At 35.1% G+C, this 14,966-nt stretch overlaps 1 protein-coding gene across 1 annotated transcript in view; it reads right to left on the bottom strand.

The window, feature by feature from the left end:
- Positions 1–3,430, bottom strand: part of LOC149800520 (thrombospondin type-1 domain-containing protein 4-like) — a 217,447-nt gene extending 214,017 nt beyond the window's left edge. Inside the window, exon 1 of the mRNA XM_089954454.1 lies at positions 2,858–3,430. Coding sequence (XP_089810580.1) covers positions 2,858–2,868 — 11 coding nt within the window. The 5' untranslated portion in view covers positions 2,869–3,430. The remainder of the gene's footprint in view (positions 1–2,857) is intronic.
- Positions 3,431–14,966: the final 11,536 nt, after the last annotated feature.

Below are 14,966 nucleotides of genomic sequence, written 5' to 3'. Positions count from 1 at the left end.
ATAATTCGATATCTACTGGTTAATAAATGAAAATATATAAATCAGTAGTTTGCAGTTGTTTAATCACCCCGTATAAAAACGAATGATATAATTGATAACCGGTTTATTACCGTTTTAATGTACAAATGTATGCATTTGGCGTGATGTTCCCCATAATTATTTTCAGTACACATTTAAAAGAAACTGTTTTGTTTCCGCATCATAAAACTCGGTATACATTGCATTTTAGAAACTTGCAATTCATTTACATGAAGTCTGTCATAATGATTTTTAAGTATCTACGCAAATCACTGTATCATATTACATCTGTTAATAAAATGTTGCACGTAATTGCTAGCGCAGGGATAGCATCGCAGTAGAATTTATTAAAAAATGTAATTATTTTTGTCTTGGCTTTTCTGTGTTTAACGAACCCTGTATTTTTTCATGTTATGTAGTTTCTATTTATATGTCAACGGATAATTCATGATGTCCGTATCAGATACACGTAACGTTAAGTGACGAGGAATCTGTCATAACTGCGCAACAAAACTGAAATGGTGACCTCAGTAGGTTCAGAAAAAAATCAACAAAATTCGGCCATTTTCAACACTGTCGAGTAATTATTGACGAAGTCAGCATAACATCTATGACTGTGGAATAAAATATGTTGGTGTACATAAAAAAGGAAAACACAGATTTGGTCATTACTTTATCTAATTTCTGAGACAGAAGCAAAATCATCATCTTAGCTTGCAAGTCTGCAAGGGCGAATGAAATTACGATGTTTGTAGACAAATCTGCTGATCTGATTAGCCTCATGAAGATGATGGAAATGACAAAAGGCCCTTAAACAAGATTATTTGATTAACCTGTTGAAGGCAAAGGAAGGAACGAAAAGACAAACAAGAGGATTTGATTAGCCTGTTGAATGTAATGGAAGGGACAAAAATGCCCTTAAACAGAAGGATTTGATTAACCTGTTGAAGGCAGTTAAATGAACTAGAATGCTATTAAACAATGTGTTTTGAGTAACCTGCTGACGGCTACTCAAGGCATAAAGAGGCAATTAAACAAAGAGTTCAACATAATAAAAGATATGCCATTTATTGGTTTCCTGAATAGTATGATTTTAGAATGTCCGTCTATAAAAAGGCGTCTTTTTACGAAGCGATTGTACATGCTACGTATTTTGTATCCTGAGTAAGATATTTGAGATGTGATTAAATACCATTCCCCGGGTAGACACATTTGATTAGAAGGGACAGAGAAAAAATTAAATCCATACTATTGGAAAATCAAAAGAGATAAAATTTCACCCAGAAGTGTTTATTTTATTTTGTTTAAGTTCATCAACATCAAAATAAAACAATCTTTATAATGCTATTTCAACCAATGATTGTTCGTTGTATATCAAAATATAAGGAAACGTGTCGGTTGTTCCGAATATAAGGAAATGTTCTAATTGTTCCTAACGTAAGGAAATGTTTTGATCTATCCGAATGTAAGAATATATTTTGATCGATCCGAATGTAAGGAAACATTTTGGTCGATCCGAATGTAACGAAATGTTTCGGACAATCCGAATGCAAGGAAATATTTTGGTCCCTCCGAATGTAGGGAAACGTTTCCTACACTATGTCTGGGGCACGGCTGGAATATCACGCAATGTCTTATACTCGTATTTACTAGTCGTGGTGCAATTAAATAATTATTGATTCAAAACACGCTTTCCTACCACCTTGTTGAAGTTTCCGTCTTAATAAATCTGTCTTTAAGGTCCTAATGTGCAGGACTCAATAGAGAGCTATATATCCCTACCACACATGCCCGTACAAAAGACAACACCATCTCAAAGATATTTTATCAAAGAGCTCACAGCGGGAGAAAAGAACCAATCAAAAATGATTATATAATTCATACAGCCAATCCTCTTCATGATTTGCATCAATCAGTTTTATAAATCAAAGTTTGTTCATAGCAACGCAAAGAAAGAAAAACTTTATTAAAGAAAACAACTATGTGCTCAGCTTTTTCATGGTAGCAATAGTAATTAGCCACCAGCAATGGGCATGTTATATATCGATAAGTAAGTAAGTAAGTAAGAAAGAAAGAAAGCACATATATGCGGTCAAAAGCCAGCAGGTAGATGCAAGAACAAAGAACGATTGTTTGTGGCTACAGTTAAACTTGTATCACACTATAAGCTAGGTTTCTAAGTTCCCATTAATTAATGATTTCTACAAGGCGCCACTAACACATGAGTGGAGTAAAACGCAGTGATTTATATAGTGAATCTTGCACTACACTGAAGTGGACAAGAACTGTCACAAAAATTCGAATACTTTTTCAATTTTTAAAAGCGACAGGGACAGACGAAACTATTAGGGAATTATTTGAATGTATACCACATAGATAAAATGTATTACCAACGTACCTACAAACATCGTTGACATGTCGAATTCAAAAGGTAAACGACATTAGACGATCCCAAAAAGCATTTCGCCAACCAGCGGCGAATTAACACATGGTCTATCAATTTAATATATGCACCTAGGTTTAAAGTACATGTAAATCGATTATAGTGAGACAACCTAAGTATTCTATGTATTCTGATCTGAATGGTCAAATTTCAGCGTCAAACAAGTCTGCATCCGTAAGTATAAACATACAGATATACAAGTATATATACATAGACATACCCATTTATCCATTCTTTTATTCAGTGATATATAATTCCATTTTTGCTTTCTGGCCCACTTACTTGATTACAAACTTGAATACAGACGAACAGATAAACGCAAGGACTGACATAAATTTTAGACGGACACAGGCTAATACAATCATAATGAATTGACAATATTTTAAAAAGACTTACCTTCGTTCCATTTCAAATGTTATGTCACAGGCCAAATTTTAACACATAAATCCACTGAAGCGAAATCAGAAATGTATTCTCTTACTGTTCCCAAATAACGTTATTCTTATTTGAGCATTCTGTCCAATCCAATTCACTGTGTATTCAGGTACACACTTAGTGGCAGAGGATCAAGATATCGAATGGTAACACCAAATTATCAAGACTTGAAAATAGTTGGATTTGTGGGATTCAATTTCAAGACATTTCAATTTGTTCTGGTGTTATCGGTGATATGTCTATGAATATCAATGATCTTCCCACTGTTATCATATAACCAATTACATGTACAAATCCTTAATAAAAACCACGTGTATTCCAATTATAATATGACAGACAGGTGGAAATCATCCACATAAATACTGCGACATATCCAGATTGCCTCGTCGGCACTGAGCGCTCGCGTTTAATTAAAACAAATAGGCGTGTTCTATTGATGCTATCCTTCTTTCTTGGTGTAACTAATCCCAGTTGACTTCTGAACACCCGACGTAAGTAGAGACGATCTAGCACTGCAATGCACGGTGAACTAACGGATCGTACTATCGTTGCAAATAGTTTCGCTTGGGAACGGTAGGGAGGGTTTGTTGAATTGGGATTATAGGAGTGAATACTGCACCCCTGCGGACTAGGAAGGTAGCGCACAGTACAATTCAGGGGTCATGAATACGATGATACGAAGCAGTAACGAGAGAGCGACTTGTCCAATTGTCGTATAAAGTGACATTTTTGATGTTTAATAAACAGGCGAATTATTTGTAGAATGTTAAGACTAGTCATGTAAAGCCTCTAAACATTTAGCTCGGCTTTTCAGACAGGCGTGAACACACACACACACACACACACACACACACACACAAACACGCACACACATCGAAATAAAATAACCCATTTTTATCCAGCAGTTATTTTGTCCACAAAACAGAAAAAATGTATATCCCGAAACTATACATCAATGAAAGGTGTGTGTGTGTGTATGTGTGTGTGTGTGTGTGTACAAGATCAAACATTATTTAATAATGAATAATCAAACGTAAGATTCACTGTATATGTAAGGAGACTCGATGGCTCATTGGTTACAGTGAGTGTTAGAAATCCTGCCATCCTATCAGCCTGGGTAGGCTACCTGGGTGTGTCCTTGGGTGTTTCCTTGGGTGAGGCCCTTTTCTCCAATTGATTTGGTACTGGATAACCTCTTGTGTTGATATGCCTTTATACACCAAATCAATCAGTGCATATGCTATCATACATATATAGCAAGCATAATGCAAATGATTTCTCGGTTAATACTAGTTACTCTTTGTCTGTCTGCCTCTCTCTCTCTCTCTCTCTCTCTCTCTCTCTCTCTCTCTCTCTCTAAAAGCTCTCCTGGTGTGTATACTCACTTGAAACCTACTCAGTCACACAAATCCTGGGTATATGAAATGTAACACAAAAAATGGATATATAAAATGTATTGTCGTGAAACATTGTTTCAAAGAGATCTTCCTTCCTTCCCTAAAATGGACCTTCCCTAAAAAGAACTTTACTTTGATTACTAAATTCGTTACAAGCGGCATGGCCGGATCGGGGGATGGGTGGGGATGGACCCCACCCCAGGCTGAAAAAAAAAAACAACGCACTAACACAACTTTTGTAATTTTTCATACAACTTTTGACCATCGTTTTATTCTTGCGCAAGTTTATTGGGTATTATGTACAATCTGAGTAAATAGACACATAGACTTTTGCTTTGGTGCCCTTTCGAGGAAAGTCAGAGCCCTTTTGAAATATAGGCACCCCACCCACACCAACAACACTTGTCCTGATCCGGTCCTGCGTAGAATAAAACCTCATGACTTTCATGCAGTGTTAAGTATATAAAATGCGTGACGTGTCACGGTATATACAACAGTTTTAATATAAAATAAGAAACGTGTCACTACATATACAACAGTTTTACTTTCAAATAAGACAAATTTGCAAATCATCAGTTACTCAAAGATACGCCTCATTATTCCAGAAAGGCCAGATAAGGTAGAATATAAAAGTACCAATTTATTACAGCTCCAATTTCGTAACTGTTGACATTGCGATTCTACATCTGAAACATGTCTCAACTCTATTGTTATTTATGAGACCTCAAATCATCATGTTTGACTATGTCATCTCCAAATAAAAAATACCCTTTGAAATGGGTGTTATAGATATGTATAAATTAATTCCACGGTTTGTGATTGTTTATTTAGAGTTCTGATATATTATTCATGTCACATAAGTTTGTGTCGGCTAAAATATTGTTCTGTTGTAGGACGGATAAATGTCGCTGCCGTAAACTACCTACTGGAAACGTCAGAGTTAGCAGCACATGTAAATGGACGCACCGACTGACGTAATCTAGTTATATGCTGGGAGGTCTGCAGTTTCAATGGCTAAGAGGTGGATCTGAGAAGAAAAAAATACTGCATCACATGGAAGAAAGGGAATTAAGAGGTAACTTAGAGAAACGGATTTGCATTGATATATGAACATCTTAGTCACATTTCTCCTTGAAAGACAATAATAATAATATAACTTTCAACGGTAGGGGTTGGGATATTTAAGCCATATTTAATAGCACGTGTCGAAAGTATGCTCCAGCGCCAGCTACCAACCACGCTTTGAACGTCTTGTGACCTTGTGTTGTCAGAATATCTTGGTGAACTGGTCACAATGACGAACACTCGTAAGGGACAAGGGCTGTGCGGATGTAAATTTCACGGCTTCCCAGTTCAGTAGTGACCGTATGTACCAACTAAAGGCGACGTTTGAAAATTGTAAAATAAAAAATAAAAAATTACACAAAAACTTTGGGTACATAAACCCTTTCAAATAATTGTAAATGTGAACAATAGCAAGATAAAACATAAAATGCTAAGAAGATTTAGTTCTGTCAAACACAGGTCAAATCATCCAAACACACGTGATTCCAACAAGAGAAATGGAGTCGTATTTTATCCATTGTTCCAAATAATTCCTCTTAAATTAGTCCCCAACTTTGAAACAATTAGTCATTTACAAGGTTGCACTTCCAAGCTATATGATCATGGGCAGAAATCAGAACTTTCGTGACGATGAATTGAATGTCTTTGAATTTCAGGGATATGAACATTTCTGGGAAATTCTGACTACAACAAACTCGAAAACTCGTAATGTTAGCATTGATCGCTCTCCCCGCCACCGACCCCCCCCCCCCAATCGAAACGCGATTGGTATTTGCTATGTCTACAATAAGTAATATAATCACCTACATTAGATAGAATATACACAATTACACAATTTGTATTTTTCCTGAGCTTGAAGACAAACTATATGAACTTCGTTGTTTTTCTGATTACCACTTCCATTTCATTAGAAAGTAAACCACAAAAGAATCATAACGTGTAGAATTCTAAATAGAACTTTGGTAGAAACTTAATTTTTAATCTGAATACCTGGGAAATTTAGTAAAATATCTGTCACATACATAACGTAATCTGTGTCCCATTTTCTGTCTACCTGTAACTATTGTTATGTTATTTCATTTATATTACGTGCTTCACCAGTGTTTATGACTAATGATAATTACTGTGTTTACCTTTTTTGACATGTTTTTAGCCTTATTTGCAAACGTAGAGCGTTCTTGAAGAGACCTTATCTTCCTAGTCATTTTATTGTGCCTTAGGTTTTAATATAAGGTTGTGGTAAACAAAATTATTCATTGCCGTTTTAAGTTCTGTATGTGGAATCATTTGCCGTTGTGTCAGATATAATTTAATAGGAATCATTAATTTTATTAATTCATTGGAATTACAAAGTGTTCATTCACATTTTCGACTAAAACACTATTTTGGGATTATTTTCAGTTCATTCAAAGACAATCTGGATTATATCATAGTAATACATCAAGACTATTGATGTATCAACTCATTCAAGACTATTGATGTATCAACTCATTCAAGACTATTGATGTGTCAACTTATTCAAGAATATTGATGTATCAACTCATTCAAGACTATTGATGTGTCAACTCATTCAAGACTATTGATGTGTCAACTCATTCAAGACTAGTGATGTATCAACTCATTCAAGACTATTGATGTGTCAGCTCATTCAAGACTATTGGCACAGGAGCACATTCAAGACATATCATTCTTTCAGAATATTCTATACTTTTGGGCTTGTGATAAAATCTTTAGGAACACTTCTGGATTTAGTTCACAATACTCTATATTTCCTTTTCAATGTTCACTTTATATTCTTGGGAAATAAATTGTTTGTTGAATTTTATAAACTTGTTGGTTTTAATTCTTTCTCTTATTATTGTAAGACCATATAGGTGTAACAGAAATTGGGTGCTCGTCCGGGATCGGAATTTCTTTAAAATGTTTTAAAGATATTATAAATTGTCCTTAAACTTTGATTGACTTTATTGCGGAATTTTTATTTTCCTTGCACACATTTAAGAACTCTTTAGTGAAACATCAAGCATTCACATCGTCGTCTAATATAGTTAACTGTTTTCATTTTTTTTCTTTGTGTATGTTTTTTGTTTTCTTCAAAACAATCCCATTCTATCCAGCTAGGGTTAGAGTCTTTGAAAAGAGACTAGTTGCTTGAGTTTGACAGATATTATTCTATTTCAGCACAGAAAAACATCTTTAACAAAGCAAGAAAAATATTTGTTCAGTTCTTCGTGGGAAAAGAAATGTTGGATGATGCTTTGGGTTCGATTAGTAAGTCCGTCTGTGGTTCTGATAGGACATTAAAGGAATTATAGTTTAAAAAAAAAAACAGACATAATTGGAATTAAGAAAGCTTCAGTTTTAGAACGAAATGGTGAAAATGCAAATTCAGAAAGATGAAAGAGAGGAAGAGAGAAAAAGAAGAGAGAAAAGTGAATGCAGATGCAGAGAGAAGAAAATGAAATGCAAGACTGATTAAAAGAATTGGAAATGGCAAGCAGACAAGTGCATGTCTTGATGTTTTCAGAAATATTAAAGTTAATATCCCCTTGTCAGGAAAAAAAAGTTGAAAGATATTTTTTTACATTAAGAAAAGAGAACTAGAAATGGTAACAATATCACTGGACTATGTTATTACAAAGTGCACTTAATGGCAAGCTCGTCAAATGTACATTTCCTTGTCCGTAAAACAAAGTGATGATTATGACGTGATTATGGACTGTTTTGAAGGACTATGAGTTTGAATCCGATGGTATAATGACAAGGGTTTTCCGTTTGTAGAAAATAAACAGAACAAATCCATCTCGAATCTCCATGGGGAAAAATGACAACTATTCGATGGGGGGGGGGGGGAGGGGCTCAACCAAGAAGATTGATCAAGACTGCGATACCCCCAAACAGCTCACATAAGTTGAAGAGATCAAGGATTGCATTTATAGTGATATCAAGACCCAACTTGATGAGCATAATGTGGAAACTTTGGAAAATGCTGCTCGTACGGGTGATGGTTATTATTTGACTCAAAGATTAATTTGTCAATGAGACTTCCTCTCGGCAGTTTTTTTTCTACAATATCATCTCAGTCTCATACGAGTAAACCCAAATGTCAGTCTGACATCACCTTTAGAAATCTAACTTCTGATAAGACCGAACAGAAATCCTTATTTCTATATACTTGTACGTATTGAAGGAGGAAAGGGCAAGTCATTTATGATTGCTACGAGTTGAAAAATAAAGAATATAATAAAGACAGAGCTATTCCAAATGTTGTGATTTTGAAGAGGTCAAGGTAGCAGAATATTAGTAGACTGTGTCAGTCTCTTACCTAAGACCATGTCAGGCAACAAATATTTGTTAATGGGTGCGTCCACGGTAAAAGCTTTGATAAAGATTTCTGACACTTTTTGGCCTTTACAAATCTGTCCAGTCTGATCAAAGGTCAAATTTCATGTCTGGAATTTTTCAGCACATTATATACCAATTAGGCATCCTTGGTTTAAATATTTTGCCTATCACCCTGAAAGTCAAAGGGCGCTGGAAAGATTTAAATCACACTTTGATAAATATAATTAGGTCAAATTCCTTTGACAGAGGACAAGATTGGGATGACGATGTTCATATAATGGTTGTGAAGGGGCAAATTTCTGGTGATCTATGCAGAACACATTAGTTGAGACCAGAGAAAAATTAATTAGATTTATGGGGACAGGCGCGTATCAAATCCCCATACTGCCATGATCGGTAATGTCTCTTCGAGGAGAGAATTTTATTCTTAATTAAGCATTCGTTTATTTAGCCAACAGAAGACTGGTGGAAACAAAAGCTAACTTCCGTTCCATTATGTAAATATCAGGATTGAAAGATTGCAGAACTCTGTTACTCAAACTACAAGGTCAAGTTGACCACGACTTTGGCTTCTCTGGAAAAAGGCAGCAAATATATTTAATCCTGATTGGTTACGCTAAATAACAGGCGTGTTTCCTACACTAAATTTCCTAGTTTTAATATCACCACATCGAAAATTTTAATCAGTCTAAGCTTTTCTGCAAGAGAAAACAAGTGTAAGAAGAATCCGAGAGTAAATTTGGGAGAAATTCTCTCGTAAAACTGTTGTCCAAGAGGATTGTTGTCGAGGAAAACCGACGAATAAATTTGGCGGTAGAAGCGAGGAACGGTGAAAGCTCAAAGGTATCTGTGACAATTCCATGTAATTTGTTGATGCCCATATATAATGCTTTGCTGAATTTATTTACTTATATTTGCGTGAATCTATTTGCTACATTCGTATATCAATTTGCTTCATGAAGTGTAACTGTGTTGAGTTTATGCGTAGAAAGTCGTACATTAATGTTCAGACAAGTTTGACGAATTTGAATTAGTCGTCCTGTTTGCATACGAATTTAGAAGATTTCACGTATGATTAAGGTTGAGTATGTATTGACTGAAATGACGTAGTAAACTATTTAATGTATCTCATTCATTTACTTGTGTAAATTGAGGCTGGTTCGGAACCGTTATGCCTCGTGTGGTGTTAATGTGTGGTGTTAATGCGTGATGAATTAGCCATTAAACTAACTAGGGCAGGGAAGGGCAAACTACGGCCCGCGGACCGCATGAGGCCCTTTAAGGGCTTTCATGCGGCAGGCCAAGGGTTTTCATGCGGCCTAGGAACAAGTCATCATTCGCACTGACTCTGTTTATGTTACTTTGTTTATCAAATAAATGTGCTTCTTTTGAAGTTTAAGTTTAAGTTTTCAAATATTAACAACACATTAACAACTGAAAATTAATTAGATGTTATTTAGAAAAACCTTTTGTTTTGCTATTTCAAATATTAATTATTTTACTTAATGAACTATGCGATCCGCGACAAGGTGTAAATTTGTTTATGCGGCACTTGCACTGGAAAGGTTGCCCACCTCTGAACTAGGGTCATTATAGGACATGTGGAGCCGACTGATAGCCTTAACATCTGTTTAGCACCGATAGTAAGATCTGATAACGAGAGGGGGATAGTCCAAGCCCCTGTTATCATAAACAACAGAAAATTTAAATTGTCTCTATTTATATTTTTTAAAAGGGAGAAAATAGCTCATGTGACATATTATCTCTGCGACGTATCCTGTGACGTATTATCTCTGAGACGTATTCTGACACGTATCCTGTGACGTATTATCTCTGAGACGTATCCTGAGACGTATAGTGAGACGTATTATCCTGAGATCCAGGTATCTGTGAATCTACGTGCTACGCACGTAGTTGAGGACCGAAAGAGACAAGACAGAGGGAAGTCGAAGGAACAGCTACAGTGGAAGTGGAGTGAACTTGAGAAGCAGGTTATGCAATTGTACAAGGCATTGGCTTCGATTGTTCACTCGATCCTATGATGAACTAACTCTATCAGTAAAACAGATCGACTACTTTATTTAAATATATTTGTGTTTTGTAATTAGGTGAAAGTTTTATTTCTAGAAGCAGAGTATATTCCTGATGCAATGAATTCTCACAGTTATTTTATGTAATTGATTAAATTGTTGTTTAAATGTACGGGGGCTCGTGTTGGTCTGTTCTATATCTCTGCTCAGATATATATATTCCACCCATAAGTGTCACCACTTATATTTATATTTACTCGAAAGGGCAATAACATCGAGGGTGGTCAACCTCTAGATAACGAGAAACAAATTAAGCGGACACCTTGAAAGAAGGTACAATCCGCCAACCCACAAACTTCTTGCAAGAATAGGGGACTTTATGTAAGGTTTCTACAAAGTGGACCGTGCGTCGCTTGCAATGGTGTTTGCTGTTACGGAATCAATTTAAGAATCATTAGGCTTTACTCCTTTTGAACTAGTTATTGAATATACTGTCCGTGGACCATTGAAATTATTAAAAGGGAAACTTCTTCCAAATGAAGATTGCAAGATTAATCTTCTTGACTATATCTCTGTTGTTTTTATTTGTGTTACCATTCAAAGGTTGGTTATCGATGTCTGATCGAGCGAATATAAAAACTATGAAAATGATGAATGGAATGAGTGCATATCTGAACAGAGATATCGAATAGAACAACACTAGCTCCCGCATATAAAATATAATAATAATTTAATCAATTGGATCAACAAAATAAAGACCAGTTCTAAGATACACCTGTACTAGAAAATAAATTAATTCAAAGTTCTAAAATTCAATTAGCAGTTCTGCTTACTTAGATATGGCTAACTTCGTTACGATTTGACGAGCGTTACAAACATGACTGTTCAGCATAACCTGATCTGCTTGCAGGCGACCCTCCAGGATCAACGTAGCTTGTAGGTTGGAGTCGACTTGTACAGCAACACTTTGTTTCCTTCGTCTTCGCTCTTCGTTCATGCGTAGATTCTTTAATCCACCAGGGATTTTTATTATTCAGTTTGGAATCTTTCTCTACGCCGTTCAGAGTTTTTTTTTACGCAGAAACTATATGACTTCAAAATAAGATAAATGCAGGTTTAACTTTATATTTGGTCTCAACGTTCTGAGGAGAATACATGCCCCTTTCTGGTCCACTTCAGAGATTAGCCATATCGTTTTACATATAGACGGTAACTGCTAACTTGATTTCAGGTCACGACCTTGCATACCATTCCGCAATTTGTTTACATCTATCTTTTCAAAATACATTACATAGCATTGGGTCTTATGGGACTTAATGTATTCCTCTGATGCATTCATCCACCATTACTAATTGATTGATAGCACGATTTGTTCTCGCGTATTAAGCCCCTGCAGTGTGAAATATCAAGCACCAGCTAGACTAATGTCGGACACTTGTAGACAAACGGCCGACAATAAATAGCCACATAGTTCCCATTGCCGCTCCGATGCTAATTCAACTGATTCAGAGGTTAAGAGAATTCAGATCTAAGTTATACAAATCAGTTTAACAAAATTCACCTCTTTACTTGACTAAATTATTTCTTACAAACAATTCCTTGGCATAAATATCATATAAGCCTAATAATACTCAATTAGTAGCATACATGATTCATTTGACATATAAACAAGTCGATTCGAACAATTATATTCAGACTCATATCAAAGAGAATGTTGTGAGACATATAGACTTTGTACCTTGCCCTCTTTTTTACCTTTAGCCGAATTGTCTCTTTACACTTAGATTACATGTCTTCCAAGACTTCCACTGCGCGTCTCTTTGGACAGATATTTTATGAGAATACTTGTTATTCTTCTCGGAGCTAAGACTGCAGTTATTACATAACGTTGACTGATTTTGTTGGGTAAAATGTTTATTAAACATGAATTATATTCTGTATACCTCTAGCTGTTAACTTATCCAGTCGTGTATTTGTTTAACCGCCATTATTAACGCACGCCCCTTCAGAGTTGGAGAAGTCTGCATTTTTTGGCTTTCCTTAATAAAATGACTTCTGCAAAGTTTCAACCTATGGCAAATATGTCGACAAGTACAAACGTTATTTCTACAACATTTCAACCAATGGGCATTTTGATAAATAAAACCAATTAACTCCTCGTCACCAGTTCGCCTTACACGGCTATCAAAGAAGCGTAATTAAGAATCAATCATGCCCACAACAAACAAATTAGTTAACCGTATACCATGGATTTTATTCCGTGCCAAATCATGTACATTAATTTAGTGTTGTTATGTGTTACAATGACACCTGCACATTCACAGACATCTTCAAAATTCATATTGTTATAGTCTCTGATTATAAATATAATTAGTCAAAGGCTGTAAAGTAGCAAGAACTAATCTTCACTATATTCAGACAAAATTTAATTTAAGGTATGACAAAAGCACAAAGAAAATGAATTTCCAGTCTGGTTATAGAGTTCTGGCTGTCTTATCCTTACTTCAAAATTAGTTTCGGCCTAAATTGTATGACCCTTATATAATTAAAAAGAAAGTAAATGACTTAAAATATATCCTTAACACTCCTGGCCGAAGCAACTGGTAACAATTTTGTCATATAACTATATTAAATCAGTATTTTGGCTGAGATTGCCCGGTTAAAACAGTTTAGTTTTACCTGCCGTAATAAATTAATATATAAATGATTGAATACAATCTGACTGTAGTGGCTTATCCCCGGAATTTAGAAATATTGAACAATCAGGACCAGAAACGTTCACGTCTACAACCTGTTACGACTTTAAGTCTTAAACAAAGTAACAGAAAAGAGTGAGAAGCAACAAATTTTGTAAAATTCAACAAATAGTTTTTCCCCTGGAGTACAAAGTGAATGTAAAAATAACTTACGGGACAGCGAACTAAATCCCAACAAATCCTAGAATTACTGACACAGGTCATAATGAATAAAGTTCTGAATAAACTTTAGTGGTATTCTAATGCGTTGATGTGTATGTGATGGCTGCACCTTGGCGATGTGCCAACATGTATTGTTAATCAAAATAATGCAATCTAGGAATATATCCGTTCTGAATCTCACTATAAATCAAAATATGTACGTCAACGAATATTATTTTTGACTACAATTAGTATTTGGAGGGAAGAATAATTTGAATGAACTATTTCACCCAAATCAAAATACTACACAACACTAATTTAGCTTGATTCTGCTCATATATTTTCACATGATTGACTATTTTTCAGATAAACATTATTTGTATCAAAAACAAAGACATAAAAGGAAAAGCCGAATGATTGTCAAAAGTTCATTGTTCTAGAAGAATCTGTTTATAATTAGAAGATATGTAAGACATGTGACAAACATCACGTACACAAGATCTCGCTATGTGAAGAAATTCAAATGTCTTTGACTCAGCTTCAGATAAGAATCCAAATAGTTACCCTTCAGTCAGAAAAAAGTAAAACAATGTTATTTGCAAAATTTTGTCACTGAATACGGAGGTCAGCTACTAGATACAATTTTACATTACCCACAGCATACCATATAAAAAAATTTTAAAACTTTAAAAACACCTAACCAACAAACAATGCAAATTAAATATAGATAACAAACCACACAAAATGGTGAATTAAAACAGATATGTGAATATGATCACTTGTTTCCATATGTTCCAGCACGAACAAATACAATTTATCATGCTCTTAAAATTGTAAATTCTACACCTCTGAAACGGGATCTATACAGGATGAATCGTCTCGTGCAGAAATATTTGAAACAAATCAAGTATTTACTAGAGATCGATTTCAAAAGCACCAACTAAATGTAACTGGAGTTCACCATTTTTATGTCAGATAATGCATTCCGTATGTGTTCTGACTATAGAAAGGTCACTAGTCTCTCCGAACGGATTCCAATGCGAAAAATCTCTGTCTTCATTGACAACATTGGAATTTAAAATTATGTCACCAATATTGACCTTTTGAAAGAATTCTGGCAAATTACACTCACGGAAAGAGCAAACTCCAGGACTTTATCAATATAAAGTGATGCCATTTGGAATGAAAAATTATCCGCCAACATTCAAAACTTTAATGAATATATAGAGGATCTCAAATGGGTAACGATTTAAAAAAACTTTAATATTGAATTTTTTAAACGATTTGAATAATGTCCAGCCAAGGCTCAAAATCTGGACATTATTCAATGAGTATC

Source organism: Sinohyriopsis cumingii, chromosome 4 (genome assembly GCF_028554795.1).
Source record: "Sinohyriopsis cumingii isolate HCF-2022 chromosome 4, ASM2855479v2, whole genome shotgun sequence".
Taxonomy (NCBI): domain Eukaryota; kingdom Metazoa; phylum Mollusca; class Bivalvia; order Unionida; family Unionidae; genus Sinohyriopsis; species Sinohyriopsis cumingii.
Note: the sequence above shows the minus strand (reverse complement) of the source record. Positions and strands in the feature narration are given on the sequence as shown.